The sequence below is a fragment of the Clavispora lusitaniae genome (assembly GCF_014636115.1).
Source record: "Clavispora lusitaniae strain FDAARGOS_655 chromosome Unknown tig00000003_pilon, whole genome shotgun sequence".
In the NCBI taxonomy this organism is placed as follows: Eukaryota; Fungi; Ascomycota; class Pichiomycetes; order Serinales; family Metschnikowiaceae; genus Clavispora; species Clavispora lusitaniae.
In genome coordinates, this window is record NW_027093975.1 from 1,189,638 (window position 1) to 1,217,106 (window position 27,469).

Consider the following 27,469-nt stretch of genomic DNA (forward strand, 5'->3'; position numbering starts at 1 on the left):
AAATAATAGAAACGGAAACAGTAATCAGAGGATTGGTTAAAAGACAGAAGAGACGAAATATGGACAATATTGTTCAATCGCCAGAAAGATGTTGGAGGAAGAAGCCAGGCTGGAAGGCCTATCTGCAGGCCTCACTCGGGAGAAGAAAAAGAAAAAAAGACGCTTCTAAACGATCTAAGTAAACACTCTATCATGTCTGGTATGTAAAACGAACCACAGCAAACGAAATTACGACGGGAAAATGATGTTCCCGTTTTCTGGTTCCGTACTAACCTGCAGTCGACTTTAACACCGTGGCCACCGAGTTCTGTAACTTCTACTACCAACAATTTGACTCTGACAGAAACCAATTGGGCAACTTGTACAGAGACCAATCCATGTTGACCTTCGAAACCTCGCAGTTGCAAGGTGCCAAGGACATTGTGGAGAAGTTGGTTTCGTTGCCTTTCCAAAAGGTGGCCCACCGCATTTCCACCTTGGATGCTCAACCAGGATCTCCAAACGGCGACATTTTGGTCATGGTGACCGGTGAGTTGTTGATTGACGAGGAACAGAACGCACAACGTTACTCCCAGGTGTTCCACTTGATTCCAGACGGAAACTCTTACTATGTGTTCAACGACATTTTCAGATTGAACTACTCTTAGTAATACACGAGTAATATACGAGTAATACACGAAGTTGGGGTCAAAGTAGAAGGAGTAGAGAAGGATGTTGATGAAGGGTAGACAAGAGGGAGAAGAGAGAACTAGAGACAGAAGAGGATGAAAAGGATGAGAAGGACTCATACGACTTGATGAAAGCGAAGGCGACAAAGCCACTAAAATATCCCATGCTTGGTTGTGGAATTTGCCTTAACAGCACTAACAACATGTCTACCATTTCGAACTACTTACGCTCCAATTGCAATTGTTTAAAGTATCATCCAAGCTATCTCTGTTTCGCATATGTGTATTCTCACATCCATATACTTCATTGGAATGTCCGAATTGACGTCTGCCATTTCTACGATCTGCCGTTATGTGCTTTCTTCTATCGAATTGGTCCATCATTTCTATAGTAGCAATCGCTAGCCCTATTGGAACTAGTAGGACGCCCCGATCTCAATCATTATACAGGTTTTGTTTTATCTCCACATTCTCTTTCGATAATGGATATTCCCCGGATTCCACAACGGCCCAAAAGACTGAAATCTCTGGAGGAAAACACTCCTTCGTCCACTCCGGTTCCAATTGTTCCGGCTCGGCCACGGAAAAATAATGGTGCAGCGGCTTCGAGTGAAGGATCAGGAGAGTTTCCGCCCATTCCCCGCCGGCCCCAAAGGAAAAAGAACATAGGAGAAACAGATCTGGAGGTCGATGAAAAGCCCAAAGATGCAGAGAATGATGAAGGATGGAATGATAGTGAAGGCAAGACACCCGAGAAAGATATACGCGCAGCACTCAAAGAGAATGCTGATTCAGATAAGCCAGACATCGGAGATTCCGAAGCTGCAAAACAGCCGGAGGTTGACGGAAAGGAACCGGCATTGAACTTAGAGAAAGAATTAGAAGCCAATCTGGAGGAAGCGCCTATCCCATCAGAAGACGTGACGGAAGCCGTGACCAAATCAGAGGACATTGAAGCAAGCGTCCCTATTGAAGAAAAGGTCGAAAGAGAATCTGAAGCTGCAGGTGTCAAAGGTGACATTGAGGTGGACGATGACATTGAGGTGGACGATGACATTGAGGTGAACGATGCCAAAGAGGTGAACATCTCTGAGTTGTCTGAAACAGATAGTGCTTTTAAGTCAGAGCCTATCGACCACGCTGCAAACCCTGTCTCTGAGGAGGCCGTGAAACCTACTGAACCAAGTGAAGACGCTGAAGACGAACTTGTGTTAGACCAACTGAAAACTGCTCGTGAGTCCGAACGTTTAGAGGCCGAGGATGTTGAAGAACAACACGATCAAGCCATAGAAAAGGTATCTCCAGTCACACAGATAGGTGAGACGGCGTCTGATGCTAAGATCTCAGAAGACGCATCTGAGTCTAACAAAGGCGACGAGGACGCAAAGGAGAACGTTTCGTTGGAAGAAAGTGGTTCTGAACCAAAGGATTCGGAGACAGGTTCTTCATTCCAGGTTAAAGAGTCTGCAACTGTTCCATCGGAAGCAAAACCCCCAGCCGAGGTTGCTGAAACTAGCCAAACTACTAACAAGTCCGCAGAATCGTTGCATTCTGAGGAGAATCTTACCCAGGCGAAACCAGCAACTGTTTCTGATCAACAGCCAACAGAAAAGCAAGAACCCTCAAAGCAAGAACCCTCAAAGCCCATAGTCCCTACAAGACCAAACAAGAGTGTACCTTCGGTTCCCAAACGTCCCGTGAGGTCTGTGCCTGCTTCGAGTTCTCCTGAAAGTGTTCAAGAATCCGACTCCAAAAAGGCTCCTCCGCCAAAACCCAAGAAACTTTCGTCAAAGATCGCCGCTTTCCAACAAATGTTCAACCAGCCAGAAGCTGTTCCTACTGCTCCACAGCATCCTAAAAGCGGAAAGCTTTCATCGGAGAAAATCGGATTCGCCGCAAACTTGCAAAATGTTATGGGCCGTGGAATAGCTTTGCCAGGAATGGCCAATCCGCAAATGTTCCAGAGGGCTTCAACTGACCTAGAAGAGGAAACGGCAGATGTCCATGCTGAACCAGAGCAAAATCCTCAGGTGTCTAAGGCTCCACAAAGAGCACGTGGACCCAGGGGAAAAAGACTTCCAAAAGCCATCAAAGAGACAACCTTGAAAGTCGAGCCTAGATTCCAGTTACGTGTGGCTAACTTGTGGCAAGTGGAGTTCAACAAGCCCAAGAAAACGGAAAAAGTGGACGATGATTTGGAGGAAGACTACGAAGTGGAACCAGAGTTTGTGGATTCGGTAAGAGAACCAGAAAGTGACAAAGAGACAGTGGCTGAACCTGAAACGTCTACAAAGGACGATGTGGTGCAGACAGAGTCTCTTTCCAATGAGGAATCTACGCTGGAAATCCCAGAGGCAATTAATACAGAGCACGTATTGGATTCGCCTGAGGAAGGTTTAAAGCATGAATTTGTTGCTACAGAAAAAGCGGAAGCCGATTCTGGAACGTTGCCAGAGCCCCTTGAAGTGTCCGCAGACTCGAAGCCACAGTCTGATGCAAATGCGGAACCCCAACCAGATTTGGTTTCATCCATCGAAGAACCAGAGCCGCAAACGGAGCCAGATTCCCAGCCGGAGACTCTGATATCCTCCATACCACATTCTGAACCTCATGTTCTGCTGGATTTGCTGGACACTCATCTTTCATCCGAACCCAACAAGGAAAGCGATGATGTGAACGACATCTCTGCCGACCGAGATTACGAAATCATCAGTTCCTCTGATGCCCCATATGAGGAAATTCAAGAGGAGCATCCAACGCCTGTGGATTCGGATACAAACGAGGGAATGGTCAGTATCGAGGACGTCGAACAAGCCATTGAAGAGTTGAAACATGACACGCATGTGGTGCACCCTGAATAGTCAATATGATCACCTATCCTTGTAACGAGGAACATAACTGTAGGCTTGTGAACTGTCCTGTTTGCTTGATAGAGGATCTTGTTCAGTCGGACTTTTGTCTGATTTATCCTTTTGCTGCTCATCCTTTTGGTTGTCCTCATTATCCTTTTCATCCTCTTTATCCTTTTGGTTGTCCTCATTATCCTTTTGGTCATCCTCTTTATCCTTTTCTTTGTCCTGTTCCTTTTTTTCGACGTCTTGGCCCTTCTCTTCACCCTTCTCTATTTCTTTCATTCCCTCTTTCGTCAACTTCTCCCTAAGAGCACGGACAGCAGACTCGATTTTGTCCTCGTCCTCATCTTGGTCTTCCAACTTGTCTCGAAGCTCCAGAACTTGCACTTCAATCCATCTTTTTCTGTTATGCTTTACAATGGCCGAGTCTGCGCCTTTTCTTGCTTCTGCCTGGCGGGCTCTCGTCTTGCGCCGTTCTTCCTCCTCGGCTTCACGTTCTCTTTTGGCCCGAAACCCTTCTTGTCGTTTCGTTGAGAGACTTTTCTGGACGTAGCCGGAAGTGCCCGAGCCACGGGGCGTCTGGAGGCCGATTCCGTTGTGTGACATGATCTTTCGGAAGCGCTTACTGGTTGGTCTTCAGATTCGGGTTGTCTTCAGATTTGGATTGTCGATTCGGATTGAATTCGTTCAGATTGTTCGTTGCGGATTGTTCGTTTCGCTATTCTCGCTCTTATTCACGTATTTCCGTATCAAGTTGTCTCTGGCTGTCAAGATATGCGAATACGGCAGCGGGTTTAAACAGTCTGATGCTCAGATGTCTGGCTCATAACATGTCTTCGCACTCTTCGCACCATATCTCCCACTACTACTGACTACTTTCTTTGTCGCCATGCCGATTCGTCTTTGCTTTCTCTCCTGGAGGGTATTTTAACTGCATTTGAACGGCTCGTCTATTCGGTAATTCTGCCATCATGCTACTTTCTATTGCACCCACGTGTGCTCGTATGTTGGTATATAAGCCGCATGCCCCGCAATCAAAAACCGTTTTTAACGGCTCAAACATCAGCGCTTAAATCGCCAAATCTCAAGCACGCCTAGTATTCAACCACAAAACAGAGTATGCGCTTGTTCGGTCCTGTTTCCTTGGCCCTTTCGGCCAGATACCCGACCCATTACGCCCCATCCGACCTGATTGTTGGTGACTTGGACCAGGTGTTCAATGCCTCCACAGAAACACAGGGCGGCATCTACAACGGATCGTATGTTTCGCCCGACGCCTACGGAACATACAACTTTTGCAACATGCCCCACGTGCGTGCGTCGGAGTATCTGGTGCCGCTGCCAGACTACGAGCTTCAGTACGTCGAGGTGATTCACCGCCACCACAAACGCACGCCCTACCAGAGCAACACCTTCCCTGAAGAGGACATGGAGCTCTCGTGCTCGGCCACAGAAAACTTCTACTACGGCCACTCCATCGACAGACCGACGGAAAACGTGGCTGTAGGCTGGGCAAACTACCAGGACCCTATCAACCCGTTCACTTTTCAAAGCCCAGGCTTTAACGGCACATGCCAGTTCCCGCAAATCAGCAATGGCGGTCTCAACGACTCGTACTACCACGGTGTCGATCTTTTCACCAACTACGCTTCGAAGTTGCAGTTTCTCCCACAAGAGTACAACTCGCTGCAAGTGCAGTATTACGTCACCTCCAACGTCATTACTTCCCAGGTTGCCGGCGCTCTTATTGCTGGAATGTACCCACAGAACCTGAACATCACTGTCAATATCCAGCGTGTGGCGGTGGACTCTTTGGAACCCCAGTATACATGCGACGGCGCAGACAACACAAAGGCGTCGATTTACGAAGAGCCCGAGTGGGTGGCCCACTTGAACAGATCTGCTGATTTGTTCAAACAGCTCGACGCCATTTCTGGTGTCAACAGCTCCGTGAAAGAGTGGCATGTCACATGGGACCACTATTTCGACAACTTGGCCCACCGTATGTGCCATGGCTTTGACTTGCCATGCAAGATCGGTGGCGGCGACTGTATTTCCGAGACCCAAGCGTTCCAGGTTTTCCGTTTGGGCAACTTTGAATATCACTATTTGCACCGCAAGTCGGAAAACTCCACGCTCTACTCCACGGGCAGATACGGCGTTTTCCTCATGCAATTACAAGCACATTTGAGTGATGCCAAATGTGGCTCGTCTCTGCTCAAATATAGACACAACGTGGCCCACGACGGGTCTGTTGCGCCACTTTTGGGTGCTCTTCAGATTGACGAGTTGAAATGGCCTGGAATGGGTGCCGAAGTTGTGTTTGAGCTCTGGAAGAAAAAGGATAACTCGTTCTACGTGCGCGTGCTCTACGGTGGTAAACCTTTGTCGACCAGTGGCCCACTTGGTGTTTTGGACATGGTGCCGTACGAAAAGTTTGATGCCTACCTTTCAGACCTTGTTGGTGATAATAATGTTGTGGCCTTGTGCAATGCATGAGGTTCTAGATTCTGAAGGCGACTTGCTTATGCATTTCCCTGTTCAATTCATGTACAGCTGTTGTATGTTGTGTCCAGGCAGCTCAAAAGTTTAAATTTTTTTTCCTGTTCTATTGTTATTGTTTTATACGCTGTGCTTGTGTTTCTATCAATAAAAGTTTTTATTAGTGATGCATGGCATGTCCCGAAAGCTTTTGCTGCATGAGTCTATTTTTCGATTATTCCCGAGAGATTTGTCTGAAGGCCATGTATGCTCAGTTTTATTCGCTAATATTCAGACGAGAGCTATAGCACATTTTTCGTATGGAAGATGTCGATGATCCTGGTTAAGTATTTGTTTTGAACAGCATTAATCACAATTCGTTTCACCTTCTCTTAGCAAAATAATTAACAATCCTGGCAAGCTATGAGTATTAAATGTGACGCAAAGTGAGAATTCTAAGTCTGAGGAGCTAAATTGTTGTACTTTATTTTGAGACAGTTCTTGAAAATCAGTCTCCCTTTGCTGTAACGAACTGTTCCGCCGTTTTATCAATAGTCGAGATTGATTTCTGACAAAGACGAAAGAGTTCTGAATTCGAGCAGCTTCGGATCGAATTTCTTACCGTAGGCGATGAAGCAACCGAGGCGAATAATCCAGCTGAAGACTTATTTGTATAGTGAAGGATTAACTACGAGTAATAAAACTAGATATGACTAGATTTTGGGTATTACCAGATTTTGTTAAAAGATTGGGTATTAGCTATGAGTAATATTACTCATAGTCTAGATATTGGGTATTACTGGATATGGTATTACGAAATATTGTTTAAGATGGTATTAGTTGCAAGCTTGTTGATATTGACTATTGGACATTGAATATAGTTTAGTGATTCCTTATTCCACATTTATGTCTAAGAATCAGAACTGTATTTTTTCCTGTCCACCTTATGAGCCATTTAGATTCGGTAAACTTCCTGATTCGTATCTTTAGTGCGCACAAGTATATAAGATAGAGATATCAGATTACCACATATACTTTGTTCCGCAAGCACAACTACCAAGGCCAGTCTTTCGTTTCATTTAGTATTGCCAGTCATGAAGTGGGCCAGACAAATCAGAGCTCTTCCTTCAGATCCGTCGGCCAATGACACCCTTAAAGTGGAGTACATTGATGTGAACCTCAACAACTCGAGAAAGCTCATTGCAAACGTCGCTGGCTTGGCTCGTGCAAGCACGGAAAACACAGCGCAGGAGGAAAATGCCGTTGAGAGTCTTCTCCGGCTTCGAAATGTCAGAAGCACATTGTCCTGGGTGGATGGAGAGCCTTGATACCACAGACTAAGAAAACAGTGGCTATGCTAGGCAATTGAATTGCAACATCTTGAATGACTTGCGGGCACAACGAGAACAATCTGATTGTCAATTCAAGGAACACCTTGCTGAACACGTATGTGGACAAGTCGATCCAGACACTCAAGTCGATGTCAAGACGTATCACGGCCAACAAGTTTATCAGCTACGCCATCATCGCCGTGTTGATTCTTCTAATATTGCTTCTATCACTTGTCTACTGCGACATGCCCTAAGTACGTGTCTAATTGTCATTGGGCTTCTCCACAATTTGTTAGGCTTTTCATCTACTTGAAATTGTCACTATCGCCATTCTACTGCGAGCTGGTTATTACTGGTCATACTTATCACTATGAGTATAATTATTGTCTATCATCGGTTTCGAGCTCGTCGTCGCTCAAGATAAAGTCTTGCAAGGCAATGTCTCCTGGGACCAGGTACTTGCCCTGATCTTTTTCGATGTCTGGAACATCGTCCTCGACAGTGGGCTTGAACTTGAAAACAATGAACGCGTTCATGATGATAAGACCAGATCCCAAAACGCTAAGCAAGCCCGGCACATGGTGCCATATAACGAGGTCCCAGAAAAGAGCAAACACCATATTGCAGTAGGTGACAAGAGAAGACTTGCCGGCTTTTTCCCGCTGGAGACCCGCTGCCAAGCAGAATTGCATAAAGAAACCAGAAAGCCCAATCAAGAGAAACAAAAACCACTGGTAGAAAGTCCGTGGCATTTGGAAAGAGAGGCCTGGAACCACAATTGTGGCGCCAAAGGTGATCAAGCAGGTGATCATGGCAAAGTAGCTCACCGAAATGAGCGGATGAGCCAGCTTTCCGATTTTACGGAGCAAAACGTACACGCTTGAGGCGCCACATACACCAATAAGCCCCAAAGTGGTGGCAATCAAACGGAGCCTGCTGGAAGACGATTCTGCAGCGTCGTTTCCTTGTGTCTCGGAGCTGCTGCCAAAGAGGAAATCGGGCTTGGCGATAATCACCACTCCGACCAAAGATAAGAGTCCGCACACGCCTTCAAGAAGAGAGTATTTTTCGCCCAAGACGATCCAGGCAAAGAAAGTCGTCACCATAGGAATAAGAAATGTGATGGAGACCGCATCGGAGAGACTGAGATACTGTAACGAGTAGTACAAGCCGAAAACACCGAAAAAGCCAAAGATGCCTCGCAACACCAAAAGAGGCCTCTGTGATTTGGGGCCCAAAGGTGCATCGGCAACTTTTCCCGTTACCAACATGTACAAGACGCAAAGAGTATAAGTGATGAACATGCGGACAAACAAGATCTGGACCGGGTGGATGGGCTTTGCCAAGTCTCGGTCGCCTTCCAAAAGCTTACAGGTCAAAACCATGATGGAGTTGAGAAACTGCGACAATAGAAGAAGACTAATTCCTAGATTGGGCATGATGACCGAGACATGGAAGGCATTTGCTTTTTCCTTTAGCTCAAGATAAGTCTGGCGAGCGCCCATGGTGGAAAAGGGAAGAAAAATGGAAAAGAACAAAGTGGGAAAAAAAGAAGTACACCCAATACCAGATTCGGTTTCACTCCGGATAAGACATGAGAAGAGCCCGGATATGGGGTATCATTGCGTGCCATATGCAGGTCACCCATATGAAGCATTTTCTCCAGCAGAAAAAAACATGGATACCAGCACAGATGGAGCAGATTTACATGAATGACATGGCAAGAGGTCTGAGCGAAGTGCCATAATCTACTTTATGTCTTTGATTCATTGGTTGCAAGCCATCGTTCTTGTTCAGATTCCGTACACAGGTCTTCCTGCGTGATGACTAATGTGTCAATTTGTGGGTTTCCCCGATAAGAAGGAAAAGCAGGAGAGGGGGGAAACAATATAATGATCCACAATTTGAAAAACGCCACTATGCCAACTAAAGCCAGTAAAAGATAAAATCAACAGCTTGTCTGCTTGCTCTCTCTTTCTTTTTCCGTTTAGTTTCCCACAGCAATCTAGGCCCCGCGCATTCATGACTGGACCTATATAATATGTGGCTGAAATTCTCCCCCACAGACCACACAAAAGAACAGAACTAACATCAGTTTATATCGGAAAGACAATCAAGACGTTGAGAAGACAAACCGAAAAGATAACTAATAAGACAAATCGACAAGATTATTAACCAGGCAAATCAAGATAATCAACCAGACAAATCGACAAGACAATCAACCAGACAGTATCGATAAACCATGACATATCCATCGCCACTCAAGGTGATCTCGCGTCGCTTGACCGACAATATCGTCTTAAGCTCCACCGCTTTCAAGCGCTTCGACAAGCTAAATTTCGGTGCCCGCATGGCGCTTTTCCACTACGGCAACAGAATCATCGTCTGGTCGGCAATTCCGTACGGCGAAGAAGTTGACAAGGCGCTTTCGCTTCTCACGGGCAAAAACCAGAACCTGGTGGCGTATCTTGTTATTCCTGACAACGAACATACGATGGCCGCTGCGTCTTTCAAGCAAACGTTCCCGGAGATGAAAATCATCGCTTCGCTGGGCGTAAATTTGGGTCCAGCAACGCCAATTGACTATGTCATCAGCGAGCCACACGTGATTGTGGGCAAGTCGGCGCTTCTGACCTTGGGAATAGAGGACCAGGCCATCTTGGACAACTTTGAGTTTGTGTATCTCCCCCACCACGGCAACCAGGAGTTGGTGATGTTTGACAAGCAGTCGAAAACGCTTTTCGAGGCCGATTTGCTCTTCAACTTGCGTCTGGACCAGCGTTTGGAGCAGTTTGGCACAGAGCTCGGCTTTGCTCCTGATTTCAACCCCCATGGAGGCTGGTCGTATCTTACGAGGTACTTGAATCCAGACAGCAAGGTGGGGGCCTTTTTGTTCAATCGTCTTGCCAAGCCAGCCTCGGCGCCTGGATTGAAAAACATCTATCTGTGGAACTTTGACCGGATTGTCATGTGCCACGGCAATGTCATTGAGCAGAATGGGCGGGAGGAATTCAAGAAGGTGTTCAAGCTGGTTTTGCCCGACGTATAGGTAAGATAGTCTTGGCCAAGCCTTAGGAGGTATGGGACGGTTAGTATCTAATAGAATGTGATGCACTATTGTTGATTAATGTTGTAGTGTTGATACGCATGATGTAGTCGTATATCCAACTTGCGGTATCTCATCCGATAATCTTTGTGTCGTATAGTTGTAGTGCTAGGGGAATTAAGTGATCATCTCATGTTAAACTTTAGAAAGATAAATTTTGGTAATTCTAAGGGAGAAGTAGAAGAAATTTGGTTTCTTTGTTCATCTAATATTGAAGATTGTGAGTTCTGACGACTACATCAATCATCTTTGGCTTAGAGTCCGAGTACAATGTTGGGTCGCAACTCAAGTTAGACTTTATTACATAAAAAAAAGACGAAGGACACCTACTCAATGTCATTTGATTAGATTCACCAATTATTGGATCACCTACTATTTGATTCACCTATAATTGTTGGTCATCACTGATTACTGTTTTTCTGTCCGTCGCTCGCGAACAATATGTATACGAATATATACGACACTGGCACCGTGACAGGATACTCCTTTCGTCCTCGGAAAACGTCACCCTTTTCCCATTCTCTTAGCTAGCCCACCCAACCGGCAACTTTCTTTTGGCCGAATCTGATACAGCTCGTGCCATTTTCTTCTTTTCCGCGGATCGACCCCACACTTTTCATGCGCCTCATGCTTCTCCAGCATATAAATACTCTTATCTGCCCAACAGATTAATCAACCAAGTCAAGTCATTAATTAGTCAACTTCTGCCAAAGATTTGCCATGGACACTTTGGTCAATTCTGTCAACGGGTCTTTCACCGACTTGAAAGCACAAACGCCAGAAAACATTCTTGTATCGCATCCCATATATAAGCACTACGATGAACTCCACTATGTGCACGGATTGCATAATCTGCTTAGTGCCTCTTTGGACCAGAGCATTTGGCCTGAACTCACAGGGGTCACTTTGGTTGGCGACGAGAAAATCACCTTCCGTTCACGCGGCATTTTTGTGGTGGACGATGCTTTTTTGAGCGAATGCAATGACTTTTCCGATCTTGGAGATGCTCACAACTCAAGCTACACGTTTTTCCATTTGGGAAGCAAGCTCTCGGGCCATTCGCTGATTGTTCATGGCGGCTTGTTGGCTACCCTTTTGGATGAGCTTACGTGCATTTTGGCCTTCCAGAACTTCCCGTCGAAGAAAGGTGTCACGGCAAACTTGAACATCAACTACTTCAAGCCATGCATGATCAACTCGTATGTCATGGTGAAGTGCACGCTGATAAAGAAAAGCGGCCGCAAGTGCTGGGTCAAGGGCCAGATTTACAAGTTGGACTTGGACGCAGATATCGAAGGTTCTGTGCCAGAGTTTGTGGAAAGAAAAGAGAACTTGTTGAGTGAATGTGAGTGTTTGGTGATCGAACCGAGATGGGTCCACGAGTTGAGCGACAAAAAGTAAGACGGTTTACTTTTCGACTTTATTTATTGAGCGTCTAGCTTATCAGTGATTTCGCTGTTTGATATCATTGTGCATTCTATTTATTTTATATATCGTCGCCAATCTATTTATCAGCTTTCAGTGTCTTTAAATCTCGTAATGATTTATTTTCGATCTATTATGCTACAAGGCGTCAGTCCCTTTTGCTTTGCTTTGGCCCACCTCAAGCTTTGCACTCTTAGCACCAAACTGAATAGCCCGTTTGATTTCAGACGCCGCTAATGGAAAACCCAATGTCTCTGCTAAACGTCTCAACAAAACTTTCCTGGTGAACTTCTTGCACCTTTTTTCTCCCTTTTTTGTCACTTGCGTAACCCATTCAAAACCGACTTTGAGTTCTGGCTCAATTGAATTGATACTAAATGAAACCACCCCGTTATCCAAGTAAGGGTACCTCAACTCTTTCCCCCAGCTGGACATCACACGATCGTCTCTGCCCAAGTTTCTCTCGTAAATCACATTTATATCGTGCACCAAAGATGCAGAAAGCTCGCCATACTTCTCATTTATCAGCGCCTCACTCGATGACTCTGTCAAATCGTTGAATATGTTCTCGTGTCGAGAATAGCCTCCAAAAAGTTCGTCTGCGCCTAAACCAGAAAAGAGAACCTTGGCTCTGGAGGTGTAATTAGGAACTCGGGTTGCCATGCTATTAATGTCAAAGTCATCCCATGCCATATCTCTGATGTCACTACAGACAGTAAGCGAATCGCCATTTTCAGCTCTGCAAGCAAAGTAAAATGCAATTGCTATGGATAAATCCATTTCTGTAGCACGCGGATAGATCAAATCCAACACCCTTGCTTTATGGGAAAGCCATTCCCAGTACGCCACATTGACCTGAACAAGACGGAAAGTCACGCACGTTCCATGAAAAGCCTTGGAAAGCTCAAACCACGAGCGCAAACTCAACTGCCTATCGGGAGACTGGTCTGGTGAAAAGCCCGTCCGAGGATTTTCAAATCCTACTGTAATAAGATCGATGGTGGCAGGCTTATGATCCTTGGTGTAATTTTCAGCCAAAAGTCCGGCAAGCACTGTGCAATCTAAGCCTCCACTAAATAGAACTCCAAGCTCAACATCTCCCAGACTGTTATGAAGCGGGTGGATGGTATGTTGCCTGACTGCACAAGCTTGTGATAGATGAAGATGCAACTTTTCCACTTGGGAATCCACATCCAAGCCTTTTGTACCCGGCAAGATACATTCAAGAGAAACGGCATTCTCCGAGGGATGCTTATTCCATATAGAAGCGTATGATACCTTTTGGATGTCATACGTGCGGAGGTCCAAGATATGGATGCAGCTAGCTTCTGTCTCTTGTGTATTTTCGTGTCCGGAAAGAACACTAGCAGCAACGAAAGCGGTTTCGTTCACAGTATAGAGCAAAGAGCGTTTGCCGATGTAGTCTTTGCCGAAATAAACTTTTTCGTCTTGCAAATCTGTGAGCACAAACGCAAACTCTCCGTCGAGCGAAGCAAAAACTGTAAGAATAGCGTCTTCTCGCGAGACGTTCGAGTCTAGTGCCAAACTGAGTTTTTCCGCTATTAGCTCCGTATCGTTGGAGTCTATGCAATCGCCGTTGTAAAGCTCTCCATTGAACTGAAGCACACAATCGTGGATGTGGATTGGTTGGCTTGTGAATGGTTGGCGAAGAGACAAAACCGAGGAGAAGAACTGAAAGCGGTTATTCTTCTGGCTCATATCGGAGTACTGGGCGTAGTCTGGCCCTCTTGCCATGATTTTTGCAATGGACGAGTCTGTATGATTGTAGTCTTGGCCAGGTTTCTCGTCTGGGTCCTCCACGGACAACAAAGTCATCTGCTGTTCGATTTCGGCCGCCTTTGCCGGGTTTCGAGCGTTCTTCCATTTGTTCAATTCCAAATGAAGCGCCCGGAGCCGCTGGAGATTTTCGATTTTCTGTTTGTGGGCACTTGTAAGGATTGTCTCTGCGCTCAAGTATTTGCTGGTAACGGCGGAAATTTCAGCCTCCGAAAGTTGCACGGAGTAACTGAAAGGAGCGATATTTGAAGAGGGTCCATCTTCGAACAAAGAAGGTCGCCTCTGGTCTTTGGTGCTTACGGCAAAGAAAATGCCACACATTTCTTGAAGTCAGATGCGCATCTCACGGGAAAATTCCAAGACAACACAGAGAAGATTTAACAAGAGAGAGATTTACAAGAGAGAGATATAACAACTGGGATAAAACTCTTTATTGTCTACTGTTTACTTCACTTTGTTGGTTTTTACAATCCGCTGTATTGGAATCAGTCTGGAAACCGTTGGACTCGAGTGCCTTTCTTGTCTAGTATACACGCTTCTTTCCTCACCTTTCTTCATGTTGAAAAGACCCGCCACCACGATCCGATTGACGCCAGAAGACATCATGGAGTACGACGAGTCTGTGTCGATGCACAAAAGCACGTTTGACAATCCAGACCGCACGCAAGAGGAAAAGAGCCAGGGCGGAATCTCGTTCAAAGAGCCTGCGCAGGCCAGAAACGACAGAATCGGAATCAAGAGGTGAAGAGAGCCGCAGGCAGGCCCCCGTGTGCATTCGAGTTGTGTATTTGTATTATGTTCAATGTCTAATTATTTCTTCCCCAAAGACGGTCTCTGTAGCCAAGCGTTTTTGCTTTGGAGAATGCTTTCTTCTGCCGGAGGAACGCGCCGATTCGCCGGGTCGTATGTCTGCACCTTGACAAGGACCGGCCCTTTGTTGACGGCTTTCTCTCGCTGTTCCTTGAGCTGCTTCAACCTCTCCAACTTCAACCTCTTTCTTGCGGCCTCGTGCTGTTTCTCAAAGTCTTCCGCCCGCATGTGCTTGCCTCCGGCCTGTTCCTCCAGGTCCGACTCAAACACCTCGTCGGGCAAAAAATCAGGTAGTTCGTCCGCCTGCGCAAGCTGTTTGATCTTCTCTTTCTTGGCCTCCTGCTGCTGCTTGAACTGCTCGTCTCTCTGCTTGCGCTTCTCCCGTTCCTGCTTGCGCAATTCCTGCTGCAACCGCTGCTGCTCCTTCTGCTTCTGGATGGATGCCTGCTTCGACGTGGCAATCGACTCTTCTTCTGGGGCTTCGTCTGAATCCGATTCGTCAGACTCAGACTCTCCCTCAGGTTCTCGTGTGGACTCTCTTGTGTCCACACTCACAATTTCGGCATTATCAGGAATGGTTCCGTCGTCGGAAAACTTGATTTTCACAGCAGACCCAACGGTTTTTCCGCTTCTAGTGACAACCATGGTGTATGGGCTATTGTGGTAGAAGAGTGCGCCTCATCGCATTTTTTGGCGCGCCTGTGTGTGCGAAAGTTTGCATTTGCACCCAGGACTGGAGATGATCGAAAACCTGAATCGAAGCTTTTACTTGGTTTGAATGGTATTGACATAGAATGTGATTTCAACTGTTTGTTTCTTTTTTTTTCTACAAATTTTTTCTCTGTTCGTTTGGGCTATTTGTCTTCTCTTTATACCTTTCTGTTAGTACTATGACATTTTATATGATGCTCAGTGTATTATTATAGACGTATTCCATTGATCGGTTTGCCCTTTTATGGAAAATGAACTTTGCAAAAATATCAAAGATATAGATTTCGAGCTGGAGATGCTCCTAAGTTATCGGAGAGTATATCTATCAAATAACTTCAGACGTTGATTTCTCTGTCTAATTCTTATGTGCCTTGACTGGATGGCCTACTCCCTGACCTATTGTGGTTATTCTTCTAAGTCCTGTCAAGTGGGCCAGCTTCTGACCACTAGTGGATACATGGAATGTTGTCGTCTTTTAGACATAGACACAGTTAAATGCAATAGTGGAGCAGTTGCAAGATTCCCTGATACTTCAAACCTGTTCAGTATCAAGACTTTATACCATCCTTTGTGGACGGAAAAATCACTGCATTAAGTTTCTATGAAGCTAAGAGACATAACTACGAATTCCCTAAACCTGCTAGAGATATAAATACGAATTCTCTAGACCTGTTAAAGAAACTCTTTAGACCTGTTAATGAGATATAAATATATTGTCTACTAAATAGACACAGCCAGTGTTTCCTGGAGACGAGCAAAGTTCTTTCGCATGGCCTCGACAATATATTCCTTTCCCGTGGTGGCAGGGTACTTCTTCTCCGGCCCTTGGATCACCACATCCTCATTGGCCTGGTTGAACCATGCTATAGTGTACCGTGACGTTTGATTCTCGCCTTTTTGGGGCGTTCTTACGCGATGGAAATTGGACTTGAACCGGTCGTCCGACCAAGACATCAACATGTCGCCGATGTTCACAACGATTTCTCCCGTCTTGGCCTCCACGGGATACCACGTGTCTCCAATAGCAAAATCTGTGTGGGCCTCGCGTCCAGGAGAAACTTCCAAGCCGTGATCGCCCGTTCTTTGGAAAAGTAACGTAAGACAGTCAAAATCGGTGTGTGCACCTGCTCTCCACTCGTTGGGCCCAAACTCTTGGCCCGTCACATCGGGGTAGTGCAACAAGCGCAATGTTGACTGTGCATTTTTGGCGGAGATCTGGTGTGCTTTGGCAAAGAAGTCGCTTTCAAAGCCCAAAGCCTCGGCCAAACAGCTCAAGACGTCCATGCTCAACTTTTGGCACTTGCCAATAAACTCCTCGACACCCGTTCTCCAGGCTTCGCCCACATCTTCTGACGACGGCCAGTAGATATCTTTTCTATGCAACTGAAGCTGCAACGTCTCTTTCAAGTCCTTTGTGCCTGTGGATGGCCTGATCTGGGCTTTGAACTCGTAACCGGAGTTCTTCAATTTCTGGAAGGGGAGCTTTTCCTTGATTTCGGATGGTTGCGCAAAATACGACTTGGACATGGCAAACGCTTCTTCGATTTCCGGTTTTGAAGGCGATGCCTGGTTATAGAGCACGAAAAAGCCGACGCCGGTGGCCGCTTCATACAATTCTTTTTTGATTTGTTCGCGCCGGGCCTCAAAATCGTGCAAGCTGATTTTTGGAATTTCAAGTGTCATGCTGGTGAAGAATGAAGAATGGGATCTTGGTTGTACTTATATGCGTAAGCGATGGAGCCCATTGAGATAAGCGATAAGGCGCGATTTCGCATTAGCCCGGCCATTTTCGCACTAACCCGAATATCTGCTCGCACTAATCCGAATCACTCGCATTAATCCGAATTAAAAATTGAGCACCTAAGTCGGTTACTCGTTTTGGGCTGGAAATAACCCGCTAACCCGCAAATTTTCAAAGTTCGGACATCTTGATTCTCAATGTGGTATTTCCAGAATTTGTAGTCGTTCACTCCGATTGACATTTCGCCTATCTGCCTTCGCGCGGAATTTTCCACCACTACGTCTCTTGCACATAGGAATTGATTCCATACTGTCTCCACTTGGTTCTGAATGGGTCAGCGACAATCAGTTTGACAATGTCACGCATTTTGAGAAGATGAAGGGTTTCTTTGTTGATGTCCAAACCATACAATACTAACTCGTCCAACATTAGCGTTGAAGTGTTTGGTGTTTGCGAATAGGAAGCATTGACCAAGTTCATTAGTCCCACGCCATTGATGTTATGGCAAAACAGTAGGTCGATTTTTTTGAGCCGACAGTTTTCGTAGCCGCTGATGGCCACCAAATCCTGGTGAAGCTTTCTCATTGACATATTATCAAGGTCAAGTTCGTTCAAGTAGAGGCTGGTGAGGCTCGGGATTATTTGGAAAATCTGCGAAAACGTAACGACATCCTGACTGCTTAAAAACTTGTCTTGCGGGAAGCAGAGCCGCAGAGAGTTGCCGATGTTCAAGCTTCTCAAGTTCCATGAGCGATTGGCAATACGTAAAAGTTTCAAGAGGCCTCGGTTCGAAAGACATGACCCATAAACATCAAGATGTTCTAGATCGAAAAGACACGTTAGCACATCCTCGTCTAGCTCAGCCAAACTGTACGGTAGATCTTGGCTTTTTTCTCGGATAGTTAATTTTTTAAGCACAAATGACGGAGAGTACAGCCGAAGAATCATAAATAGGTATTTAACTGACAAGGTGTCGTTATTTTCAAGGTAAAGCTCTTGCAAGCCCGTACAATGAGAGAGGAACCCACCAAATTGAGCCTCCATGTTCTTAAAATCAAAATTGACAACAGTGAGTTTCGTCAAATTTGGGTATGCAATGTTTAGAATCGGGGCCTTTACACTAAACGAGTTTTGGCTTGGAGGAATCTGCAGCACTTCCCTAGTTAGTTCCGGATGATTTATCAAAGACAAGCTTTCCAAGGAAGTTTGTGACTGGATTTTGTCTCCTGTTTGCGCCATTCGGTTCAAGTTGTCCACGTTGTATGGAAGCAAATGTTTGTTGGTTTTCCGTAGCACCTTATCAATGATGACTACTTCAAGAGACACCAAGTTTGGGAATGCCAAAAGTAGAATGGTGGGGTATATGATGCTGGAGTTTATTCCGAACTTTAGATGCGTGATTGTGGTTAAATTATCGAAGGACCAATTGTTTTTGTCCAAGCGTCCGAGAAAATACTCTATGCTGAAATCTCGATTGACCAACGCCAATCGCTTGAGTTTGATTTGCGGGTCTTGGATTATGCTGTCAACGATTCTTCGCAAGTGTGTGGAATTGAAAGTAGACCACACTCGTAGGGAATCTATGGATTTTGAAAACAGACAATGCAGAATTTTCTTCATGAGCCGCAAGCCTTGGAAGTACTCTGGAGCAGTAATACGGTGTTTCAACACAAACTGGCCTTTATACAAGCGAGGAAGCGACGTTAGACCGTGATACCAGTTCTTGCATACCAAATGACAGCGTAGTACTGTTCGTATGGGAAGATAACCAAAGATGGATTCCACAATTTCTGGCGGTAGTTGGAAGATGTCTAAGCTTTTCTTGGTCTTTTTTCTAGGGTCTGCTACCGTCTGTTGTGGAAGAGATTGCAGAGCCGAGGAATTAGCCAGGCTGTGGGCTCTTTTCAATGGAAGCATGTCATCTAGTCTTCTCTGTATGCTGGCGGATGAGAGACGAGCAGCTTTGGCAACCTGGGGGCCAGGAGAAGATTCTGTTGGGGTTTTCTCATCTTTCCGGAGATCTTTCAAATGGCGGTTGAGTTTCTTGTACTGATCTTTCAACTGCTGAAAGAGCTTGGTTGCCACTTCCACCTGGTGCTTCTCGCGTGCCCTTTCAATGATGTAGACCCCTCGCTGGTAGATTTTGTATGCATCCACGGTCTTTTTCTGTTTCAAGTAGAGCTTTCCCATGCGTAGATAGCCTTTGCAGTTGAGCGGATCGGCAGAAACGATTTTCTGGGCATCTTTCAAAGCGTTTTCCACGTCGTCAAGCTTCTCGTATGTGGCTGCCCTCTGGTCAAGAACACTGGCGAGTTTTGGGTGCACCAACGTGCCCAAAATGGGTTTTGGGCTCAATTGGTAGTGTGTTCTGATTTTCACCACCTCAGATGCAGAGTACGCCAGCAAAGTCTGGACAACCTCGTTGTAAAGCAGAAGACATTTGGCGTAGTTGCCCGAGCGGAAATGAAGCACGGCAAGTTCGATTTTTTCGCCCACAATCTCCTCGGCCAAGTCCATGGCTGGGCTAAGACGTGAAGGTGTTTTCGCACCAAACGTGTAGACAAGGCTTATCGAACAGACATCGAGGTAGATGGCTATCGTTTTGCATTTTCAACCAAACTATTGCTAGATCTGTTTTCTGGATCTATTTTCATTTGCAGACTGATCTGAGCTTTGTTGGACTTCTTCCCGTATACTGCTTATTTGCGTGGTTCTTGCTTGACTTGTTGCTTCGTTTCGTGCTTCTGACTATATTTCCCATGCTCACCTTCTTCAAAGTGCTAGTTTCCGCCCTTTTCATGGGCTTGGCCGCCTACGGCTTTGCCCTTGTGCCCCTTAAGGTGGCCATTCCTGTCCAGAAATTGGATCTTGTTTCGTCTCTCGGCATGGGCATTTTGGTTGGAACAGTGCTCTGTCTTGTGATTCCGGAGGGCGTGGAAACGTTGTATGAAGCCGTGGACGGTCTGGAATACGACCCTCTGTTTTGCATCGGGATGTCTTTGCTAGCCGGTTTTGCATTGATGTTTGTGCTAGACAATTGCTCGCTTCGTTTGGAATTATCAAGCGACTCTAACAACCTGGAGTGGAGAAGAAAACTTGTCTCTGTAGCCACATCCACATTGACGGTGGGGCTTCTTCTGCACTCTTTCGTTGACGGAATAGCTTTGGGAACTTCTTTCTTGAACGGAGATACTTCCTTCGAGCTCCTCTTTTTTTTCGTCATCATCATCCATAAGTTGCCTACGGCTATGAGTCTTTCTGTCGTACTCCTACAAGAAGGACTTCTGGCTGAAATGTGCCAGTTTCATGCATTGCTATTTTCCTTGTCAACGCCTCTTGCTTCCATATTGACATACACTATAGCCATTTGCTTCGATGTGAAGAGCCTTTTCGCCGTGGGATGCCTTCTTCTAATCAGTGCTGGAACATTCTTGTACAGCGTAATGCATGTGATGAATGAAATCACACACAAGGCCGACTATTCTCCTATGGAAGAACAGAGGCCCGAATCCATGTCTCGCCTGCAGTTACTTCTTGCTGTATTGGGAATGGTAGTGCCAGTCGCTTTTGCTCAATTGGGTTAATCATCAGTGTACGGGAAATACCCAACGCTGTTTTCGAGAACAGGTGACGCATCTTCAAACGACTCCGCATCGTCCTCGTCATTTGTTGTTGTTCCATTTTTCTTGGTTTCTGCTACCGCATCGGACGCAAGACTCTGTCCATTTTTCTGTCCATTATTCTGCTCGTCATTTTTCTGCTCGTCACTTTTCTGCTCGTCAATTTTCTGCTTGCCATTCATATCTCCTCCCTTTTCCAAATAAAATGATAGTCTTTTCTCCTCCTTTGGCTTTTTAAAATGCTGCCTCAATGTCGCTGGTTGGAGATTTTTGAAGTTCTTTTCAAGCTCAAGGTACGCCTTTTCTAAACTTTTAGGTGAGCTGAGAGGAGAATCGCCTTCTCCCGAATTTTTGATCCTGTTGAGTCCAACATAAGAGTTTCGAAGCGAGCCTGCTCGCAGAACACGTGGGAGATTGGCTTTATCACGGGGCTCTCGAGGCTCTGATTTTGGTGAAGCTGGTACATAATCTGTGTCCAAGTACTTCTCATGATGCGGACTGCGGAAATCGAAAGATGTGCCTCTTGTACTTTGGCTATCGCCATCACCTCCGTTAGAGATGTACTTGGCTTGCGGAGTCTTGAAAAACGGTGACTCCCTTTCTTTGCCTCCCATGGAATACAAGGACGTTGTGGATTTGCCTCGGAAACTCAAGTTTCGGTCAACAAAACTGACAGAGTTTCTTTTCCGGTGCACCACAGGACTATGTCGTTGCCAACGAGCCTCACCACTAGTGACCAGATTGTGCCTCCTTATTTTCGCCTTCGCTCGTTGCTTTGCAGGACTAACTGCATTGGCCTCTTCAGCTAGCACAGGAGAACTGACAAGATAGTCATTTGAGTCGAAAGCTTTCGGAAAATCAGTAAAGCCCTGAGCTATTCTGTTATTGGCTTCGGCAATCAAACGACCCCGAACAAACGAGATCTCTTTATCGAGAGCAAACTCCACACCGCAATGATTGTTGATCACGGTAATCTTGGGCCAAGCAGCTTTGGCGCCCTTGAGGATGAAATCGAGCATAAACTGAGGAGTTGGATTTTGAAACACCTTGAGGAAATCACGCAACTCAAGTTGGGGTAGGATGGTGATATCGCCCGAGTACAGCTGAGAAAGAAGCGAAATCAATTTTAGTGTCAAGTTCTGATAGATGTTCATCTCATGGAGAATCTGCAATGCATGAATGATTTCGCTAGTAATAAAATCGTAGGCATTGTTCAAGAGACCTTTTACAGTTTCACTGAGCTCACTATCGGCCTTTCCTCCCACACTGGAAACAGATACTTTCAAGATGGGCGAAACATGCGGATTCACTTGCACGGCAATGATATGGTCCACATTGAACATTTCAGAAAGACGCAAGATGGGCAAGTCGCCGTCCACTGATCCATCAACGTATTTCGACGACTCGTCGTTATTCCACTCGTGGATCTTGTTGGTGCTGGGGTTCTTCTCGTAAATGGAGTTGGATGGGAATATCCCTGGTAACAGGCACGATGCACAAATGGCTGACCACACAAGACAGTTTGGCGCTGTTAAATAGTTTAGAAGCCGGGTCTGTTCGTGCTTGGTTGCGGGAGACACCGTTACATTGAGGATTTTCCCCGTCCGATTGTACGCCTCGCGGAAGGTGATGTTTCCCACAAAATCATACATGGTCTGGCGCAAGCCGGAAATGTCGAAAAACGTGCCGAACTTGAGGAGGTGGCCGATGCGTTGGAGGAAAACTTTGAGCCGGCCATCTTTCTCGGACTCGGTGCCGAAAATGGTGAAGCGCCGTTCCGTAATTCCCATAAGCAACTCGCCAATTTCGTCGTTTGTGTGGCAGCACAAAATGCTGGCGATGATGGACCCCGATGACGATCCGCTGATGATACGCGGCACCAAACTGTTTTCCAATAGGGCCACCAAAACGCCGACATGCGAGAGCGAAAACGTTGATCCTCCCGAAAGAACCAAGGCAGTGCGGCCAATGTTCTTGCGTGTCTGGATAAGCATGCCTAGAAGGTACCGGTCGTTTAGATGGACGCTTGGGTCATGGACCAAATAGTGCAAGCATTGGCGACACTCTTCGATATATTCTTCCACGAGACGTTTTGTTCCCACATGCGAATGGCGGTAGAGGCCCAAGGCACCCATGTTTCCGACATTTCGTGTCCACTTGGTGCGAATGAGGTAGAGAAGAAGCTTATGGTCTTTCCTGAGGCGGGCCGAGCGCATTTCTTCGAGGTTTTTTTGCACTAAGCGATGGTCGTAGTGCCGGCACTGCGGCGTGGCTTTCCAGAGGTTGTTGCCTGAAAGCTCGTCGAGCTGGGCACTGGCGTCGTACCATTGGCGATAAGTGGTTGCGTTCTGCTGCTGGGCCAAGAGTTGGTCGATGAGCGCCTGTTTCAGGTCGGGCGCGGGCGCAAGCCGCCCCAAAATGGGCAAGGCCCGCGCCAAAGCTTGCGCGCGCGCACATAATCCGGGGCGAGGAACGGCTGCCGCAGGGCGGAACTGGGGGTGCTGCGTGAAAAGGTGCTCGATAATGTCCGCTGGAATATCCGCCCGGTCTGTGCGAGAGTCCATGGTCGAGGATTAGGATATGTTCTAACAATAGCGACAGAATAGACGCCAGGAGAACAGCGGCTTAATGAAGCGAAACAGTAGATGCTCTGACCGCCTGTTGATCTGATGGATTCGGTTGATGGCAGTCGCTTGACTTGTCGCTTGACTTGATAGGATTATGGTAGCGTAGTTGTATGATAGAGTGGTTCGACTAGCGTGGTTGACCTTTGGCTTGCTTGAGACGAATGCAATACCTAACGACTCCAATCACTTGTATGACTTGCTGACTAACTTGGCTCGGCTAAATACACTGCTTGGGCAACATGAATTATTCTTTGTCTCAATTTTCTTTGCCTTAATTTTCTTCTTTCTTCGTTTCCAACCGCCCAATGTTCTTTGCCTTTATCTTCTTGCGACTTTCTGTCTCCTCACATGCTGGCTATCAGTCTGGGGTCGTTCCTGCACATTGGTCCCCATACAACCCATCGTCAAGATCTGTTTCACCGGTTTTTTGCAATCTTGCTGATTTTCAACTTTTCTGGCTTTTCTTGCCTGTTTCGTCTTCTGTAGCACCCCTCTTCCTTTTCATCGTACTCTGTCTCCTTTGCTACCTTCTCATCTCGCGCGCTTCTGGGTGCGAAAAAATCATCGCCATGTCTTTGGCTCCATAAGCAATCTTGTTTCGCCCAGCTGTCCCCGGAAAGAGAAAATTGTTTCTCCAAAAACCCCCCGGCGCCAGTGTCCAGCCGCCGCGCTTTTTCGATTCGCCTGCTCACCACCTGCTGTATTTCCTGCGATTCTCTGACTCGGCAACTTCTTCTTCCCACATGTTTTCTGTCTCGACCATCTGCCACAAGACCAGCGATTGCCAGCATCCGATGGTGATGCTCACCAGTCGAGAAGGCTCGCGGTACTTCTTTGGCAAGGTGCCCGAAGGAGCGCAGCGTGTGCTCAACGAGAACGGCGTCAAGTTGGGAAAATTGAAAAGCATCTTTTTAACTGGAACCGTCCAAACTTGGAGCGATATTGGCGGTTTGCCCGGCTTGTTTTTGACCATCAGCGATGCCACAAGCCGCGGAATCGACGTTTTCACCAACTCCAGCAGCGTCATGGCCTACGTTGTGGCGACTTGGCGCTACTTTGTCTTCCGAAAGGGAATTGAGCTCAACGTGTTGGATACCCAGCTGGAAAACCTTATTGGCGACTCTACGACTGTTTTTCGCCCTGTGAAAATCCCCAGCCGCTCTCCCTCTCCGATGGGCGCTCTGGCAAAGATTCTCACACAGCTTAAAAAGCTCACGTCCCTCATGTTTCCCCCCGATTCGGCCGCTAATAGTAGAGATCCCGCATCGCACAAGTCGGATCCAAGCGAAAATGAAATCCAAACGCATGTCCGACTTCCAGAACCCGCTGAATTGGTTGATGTGGGTTCTCAGCCGGCCCTAAGTTTTGTGATACGTTTTCTTCCCGTGAGAGGAAAGTTTGATCCGGTTAAAGCCAAAGCGCTTGGAGTCGAGCCCGGTATCAACTATAGAAAGTTGACCATGGGTGACTCTGTGCTCAACTCCAAGAATGAATTGGTTCACTCTCATCAGGTCTTGGCCGAACCAAAATCCTTTCGCAAGCTTGTAATTATCGACATTCCAAACGCAAACTATCTTGAGAACACGCTTCGATCTGACGAGTGGTTTTTGCAATCAGAAGAGGCCGGCCAAGAGCTTCCGGGTCTCGTGTACCATTTTTTGGGCGATGACATTGATTTCCGGAGCGCAGACTATATTTCCTTCATATCGCAGTTTCCACAAGATTGCCAGCATGTAATTAGTCATAGCCTGATCGCTGACGATACTTTGGTCTTCAGAACGGCTGCTGTCCATTTGCTCAAGCTTAAATGTGTACTTAACAACAGCTTTTCGTTGCCACACATCGAAAAACACCTCCCGTTGGACCTATCGCCAAATACGCACAAATTGCAGTCTCTTCAGTACTTCACAATCGATCCCCTGGGAGTGTCTTTGGACGAACAAAATATCATCAGTGAGACCTGGGAGTCTTTGTACGATGCTGAAATTTCGTCCCTGGAAGTGCTTGCGGGAACAGACAAAAGCACAATCTTGCAGAACGGCATTCTCCCTCTTCTGCCTATTCCAAACGCAAGCAGCTTGAAAGATCATGTTCAAGTGGTGACACTCGGAACAGGATCTGCACTCCCGTCCATCCATAGAAATGTGCTCTCGAACCTTGTTCGGATTCCTTACAGAGACGAAGAGACGCAAGAAATCCGCTTTCGTGCAATTTTGCTTGATGGTGGCGAAAACACCATTGGCACCCTTATGCGGAACTTTGGTCATGATAGTCTGAAGCAACTCAAGCAGATTTTCTCCGAGTTGAGGCTCATTTATCTCAGCCATTTGCACGCAGACCACCACTTGGGAATCATTTCTGTGATAAGCGCATGGGCTGAAGCTAATAAAAATAATACCGATAAGCTCTATTTGGTGATTCCGTGGCAATACAATAACTTTATCACCGAGTGGTATAGGTTGGAACAATACACTTCGAACATTGACATGAGTCGGATTGTCTACCTTAGCTGCGAAGATTTCATGCGGACTCCAGAGGCTCAGCTCAAACAGTTTACCCTAGACGAATTCGAAGAAAAATACGACAGCAACAGATTGACTGACCGTATCCCCAAGGAGGATTCTGCATTGCCGAAAACAAGCCGCATCGATATGCTCTATCGTGACTTGAACTTGGCGAATATCCGCACTGTCCGTGCGATCCACTGCTATTGGTCATACTCTGTCAGTTTGTGTTTCAACTTGTCCTCTTCCGAAACATTCAAAGTGTCGTTTTCAGGAGATACGCGGCCAAGCACAAGGTTTATTGAAAGTGGGTCTGATAGCGATTTGCTTATTCATGAGGCATCTTTGGACAATGATCTTATCGAAGAGGCCATTGCTAAAAAGCATTCCACTGTGGTTGAAGCTGTGCGAGTGGCACAGTTGATGGGTTGTCCTAAAGTGATATTGACTCATTTCAGTGCAAGATTTTCGGAGAAACATAGCTTCATCCGTGATGCTGAAGAGTACGATAGGTTGTGTGAAAACTTGAAGGCATATATCGGGCGTTCAACCACAAATGTTTTCACAATGAATGAGTCGAAACTCGGTTTCGATGACATTGATATTTGCTATGCTAGCGACTTTATGACTATTCGTTACAATGACTTGGCGTGTCAAAAACCGTTCTACGCCAAATTAAGCGAACTTTCCACATCAGCAACTTCAGAAGCGGAGGTGGCAAAGAGTCAAAAAGAGCAGTTGAAAAAGTCAGAGAAGAGAGAGGCCAAGCGCTTGCAAAGACTTAGCAAGAAAAAGAGACGTCTTTCCAATGAGAGCGTATAATGTATATACTTAATTCATGATTTGATATAGAATAAGTTTTGTTGGATAACTCTAGTGTGTTACGGTCTTTTCACTATTTTGAATTTTTGGAAGTAACTGTATTGTTAGTTTCGGAATTGATGTAGTTCTCAGTTTATGTGAGCATAGACAAGATATCGCAAAATACACAACATAGAAAAGCCACAAGAAAAAAAAAGTTGCCATGAAGAAATTTCACACTTTTGACCAGAAGACTGTTATTTTCTTCACCTCTAGATATTTCGATATATTGACGTTTATTCTTGGGTATTTGGAAATATTCGTTCTCACCTGCACAATGCTCCATCGCCATGGATTACCCCATAGTTCTTCTAAACTCTTGGGTTCTTGGTCTTGTGACAGGCTGTATTCGAGACCAGTCCATCTACTCGACAAACCTCTTGGTCAAGAACTTCATCAAGTTTGAAAGCCCGACTTGCACGAACTTGAACGTGACTCCGCTTCTTAGAGTCTTTGCATTCACAAAGCTGACAGATTCGGGCGAAATCAGCGCCGTGCTCCATGATTCAAGCCATAAAATCCTTGTTCTTTTCACCAAGGAGTGTATCGAGAGGTTTGAGTCTCGATATGGCCAGCGTATAACGTATCACACCGTGCACAGTCTATTCTTGGTGAAACAGGCCAATCTCCGATTCCTTACGCTCTTCCAACTTCGGCTGAAATTCGGAGTTGTAGGTGGGCTCCGGATCAGCCCCAAAGTGGCGCTTGTGTATTTGGAAATCTCCGATGTGGATTTTTTCCAGCGAGACCAGATTTGGGTCTCGCCTTTAGCAGAGAAGATACTTCACTATGTTTATGGCGATGTTGAATACGAGAAAAAATACGGACAGCAAAACGTCAGTCCACAAGGAATTGCCGATTTTGTTTTGGAAAACGACGACGGACTTATTTCTGACGAAGAAAGTCTCCCTCTGCTAGTGAAGACTGGTTTCTAA

The 27,469-nt window shown here is 46.1% G+C and overlaps 16 protein-coding genes across 16 annotated transcripts; 8 read left to right on the forward strand and 8 right to left on the reverse strand. All coding sequences in view use genetic code 12, as the record gives it.

Moving 5' to 3' along the window:
• Window positions 1–131: 131 nt before the first annotated feature.
• On the reverse strand, window positions 132–788 carry FOB63_000551 (uncharacterized protein; the record flags this gene model as incomplete). Its single annotated transcript, XM_002619378.2, has 1 exon — window positions 132–788. One exon carries the CDS (start codon window positions 786–788, stop codon window positions 132–134), a length of 657 nt encoding a protein of 218 aa, XP_002619424.2.
• A 362-nt stretch (window positions 789–1,150) lies between these two features.
• On the forward strand, window positions 1,151–3,529 carry FOB63_000552 (uncharacterized protein; the record flags this gene model as incomplete). The annotated part of the gene is made up of 1 exon (XM_002619379.2): window positions 1,151–3,529. One exon carries the CDS (start codon window positions 1,151–1,153, stop codon window positions 3,527–3,529), a length of 2,379 nt encoding a protein of 792 aa, XP_002619425.2.
• A 9-nt stretch (window positions 3,530–3,538) lies between these two features.
• FOB63_000553 (U2-type spliceosomal complex subunit) lies at window positions 3,539–4,126 on the reverse strand (the record flags this gene model as incomplete). The annotated part of the gene is made up of 1 exon (XM_002619380.2): window positions 3,539–4,126. The coding sequence occupies one exon, from the start codon at window positions 4,124–4,126 to the stop codon at window positions 3,539–3,541; it is 588 nt and encodes a 195-aa protein (XP_002619426.2).
• A 283-nt stretch (window positions 4,127–4,409) lies between these two features.
• On the forward strand, window positions 4,410–6,019 carry FOB63_000554 (Histidine phosphatase (branch 2) family protein; the record flags this gene model as incomplete). Its single annotated transcript, XM_066102483.1, has 2 exons — window positions 4,410–4,442; window positions 4,619–6,019. The coding sequence occupies 2 exons, from the start codon at window positions 4,410–4,412 to the stop codon at window positions 6,017–6,019; spliced, it is 1,434 nt and encodes a 477-aa protein (XP_065958547.1).
• Window positions 6,020–7,095: 1,076 nt separating this feature from the next.
• FOB63_000555 (uncharacterized protein) lies at window positions 7,096–7,329 on the forward strand (the record flags this gene model as incomplete). Its single annotated transcript, XM_066102484.1, has 1 exon — window positions 7,096–7,329. One exon carries the CDS (start codon window positions 7,096–7,098, stop codon window positions 7,327–7,329), a length of 234 nt encoding a protein of 77 aa, XP_065958548.1.
• A 383-nt stretch (window positions 7,330–7,712) lies between these two features.
• FOB63_000556 (uncharacterized protein) lies at window positions 7,713–8,837 on the reverse strand (the record flags this gene model as incomplete). The annotated part of the gene is made up of 1 exon (XM_002619383.2): window positions 7,713–8,837. The coding sequence occupies one exon, from the start codon at window positions 8,835–8,837 to the stop codon at window positions 7,713–7,715; it is 1,125 nt and encodes a 374-aa protein (XP_002619429.2).
• A 737-nt stretch (window positions 8,838–9,574) lies between these two features.
• Window positions 9,575–10,381, forward strand: FOB63_000557 (uncharacterized protein; the record flags this gene model as incomplete). Its single annotated transcript, XM_002619384.2, has 1 exon — window positions 9,575–10,381. One exon carries the CDS (start codon window positions 9,575–9,577, stop codon window positions 10,379–10,381), a length of 807 nt encoding a protein of 268 aa, XP_002619430.2.
• A 777-nt stretch (window positions 10,382–11,158) lies between these two features.
• Window positions 11,159–11,839, forward strand: FOB63_000558 (uncharacterized protein; the record flags this gene model as incomplete). Its single annotated transcript, XM_002619385.2, has 1 exon — window positions 11,159–11,839. The coding sequence occupies one exon, from the start codon at window positions 11,159–11,161 to the stop codon at window positions 11,837–11,839; it is 681 nt and encodes a 226-aa protein (XP_002619431.2).
• Window positions 11,840–12,001: 162 nt separating this feature from the next.
• FOB63_000559 (putative asparagine synthase) lies at window positions 12,002–13,981 on the reverse strand (the record flags this gene model as incomplete). The annotated part of the gene is made up of 1 exon (XM_002619386.2): window positions 12,002–13,981. The coding sequence occupies one exon, from the start codon at window positions 13,979–13,981 to the stop codon at window positions 12,002–12,004; it is 1,980 nt and encodes a 659-aa protein (XP_002619432.2).
• Window positions 13,982–14,470: 489 nt separating this feature from the next.
• On the reverse strand, window positions 14,471–15,115 carry BUD21 (Bud21p; the record flags this gene model as incomplete). Its single annotated transcript, XM_002619388.2, has 1 exon — window positions 14,471–15,115. The coding sequence occupies one exon, from the start codon at window positions 15,113–15,115 to the stop codon at window positions 14,471–14,473; it is 645 nt and encodes a 214-aa protein (XP_002619434.2).
• A 786-nt stretch (window positions 15,116–15,901) lies between these two features.
• On the reverse strand, window positions 15,902–16,864 carry FOB63_000561 (2OG-Fe(II) oxygenase family protein; the record flags this gene model as incomplete). The annotated part of the gene is made up of 1 exon (XM_002619389.2): window positions 15,902–16,864. One exon carries the CDS (start codon window positions 16,862–16,864, stop codon window positions 15,902–15,904), a length of 963 nt encoding a protein of 320 aa, XP_002619435.2.
• A 334-nt stretch (window positions 16,865–17,198) lies between these two features.
• Window positions 17,199–19,439, reverse strand: FOB63_000562 (DNA-binding SCF ubiquitin ligase subunit; the record flags this gene model as incomplete). The annotated part of the gene is made up of 1 exon (XM_002619390.2): window positions 17,199–19,439. One exon carries the CDS (start codon window positions 19,437–19,439, stop codon window positions 17,199–17,201), a length of 2,241 nt encoding a protein of 746 aa, XP_002619436.2.
• A 242-nt stretch (window positions 19,440–19,681) lies between these two features.
• Window positions 19,682–20,214, forward strand: FOB63_000563 (Mn(2+) transporter; the record flags this gene model as incomplete). Its single annotated transcript, XM_066102485.1, has 2 exons — window positions 19,682–20,157; window positions 20,202–20,214. The coding sequence occupies 2 exons, from the start codon at window positions 19,682–19,684 to the stop codon at window positions 20,212–20,214; spliced, it is 489 nt and encodes a 162-aa protein (XP_065958549.1).
• A 288-nt stretch (window positions 20,215–20,502) lies between these two features.
• FOB63_000564 (uncharacterized protein) lies at window positions 20,503–23,106 on the reverse strand (the record flags this gene model as incomplete). The annotated part of the gene is made up of 1 exon (XM_002619392.2): window positions 20,503–23,106. The coding sequence occupies one exon, from the start codon at window positions 23,104–23,106 to the stop codon at window positions 20,503–20,505; it is 2,604 nt and encodes an 867-aa protein (XP_002619438.2).
• Window positions 23,107–23,912: 806 nt separating this feature from the next.
• Window positions 23,913–26,495, forward strand: FOB63_000565 (tRNase Z; the record flags this gene model as incomplete). Its single annotated transcript, XM_002619393.2, has 1 exon — window positions 23,913–26,495. One exon carries the CDS (start codon window positions 23,913–23,915, stop codon window positions 26,493–26,495), a length of 2,583 nt encoding a protein of 860 aa, XP_002619439.2.
• Window positions 26,496–26,824: 329 nt separating this feature from the next.
• On the forward strand, window positions 26,825–27,469 carry EST3 (telomerase subunit; the record flags this gene model as incomplete). Its single annotated transcript, XM_002619394.2, has 1 exon — window positions 26,825–27,469. One exon carries the CDS (start codon window positions 26,825–26,827, stop codon window positions 27,467–27,469), a length of 645 nt encoding a protein of 214 aa, XP_002619440.2.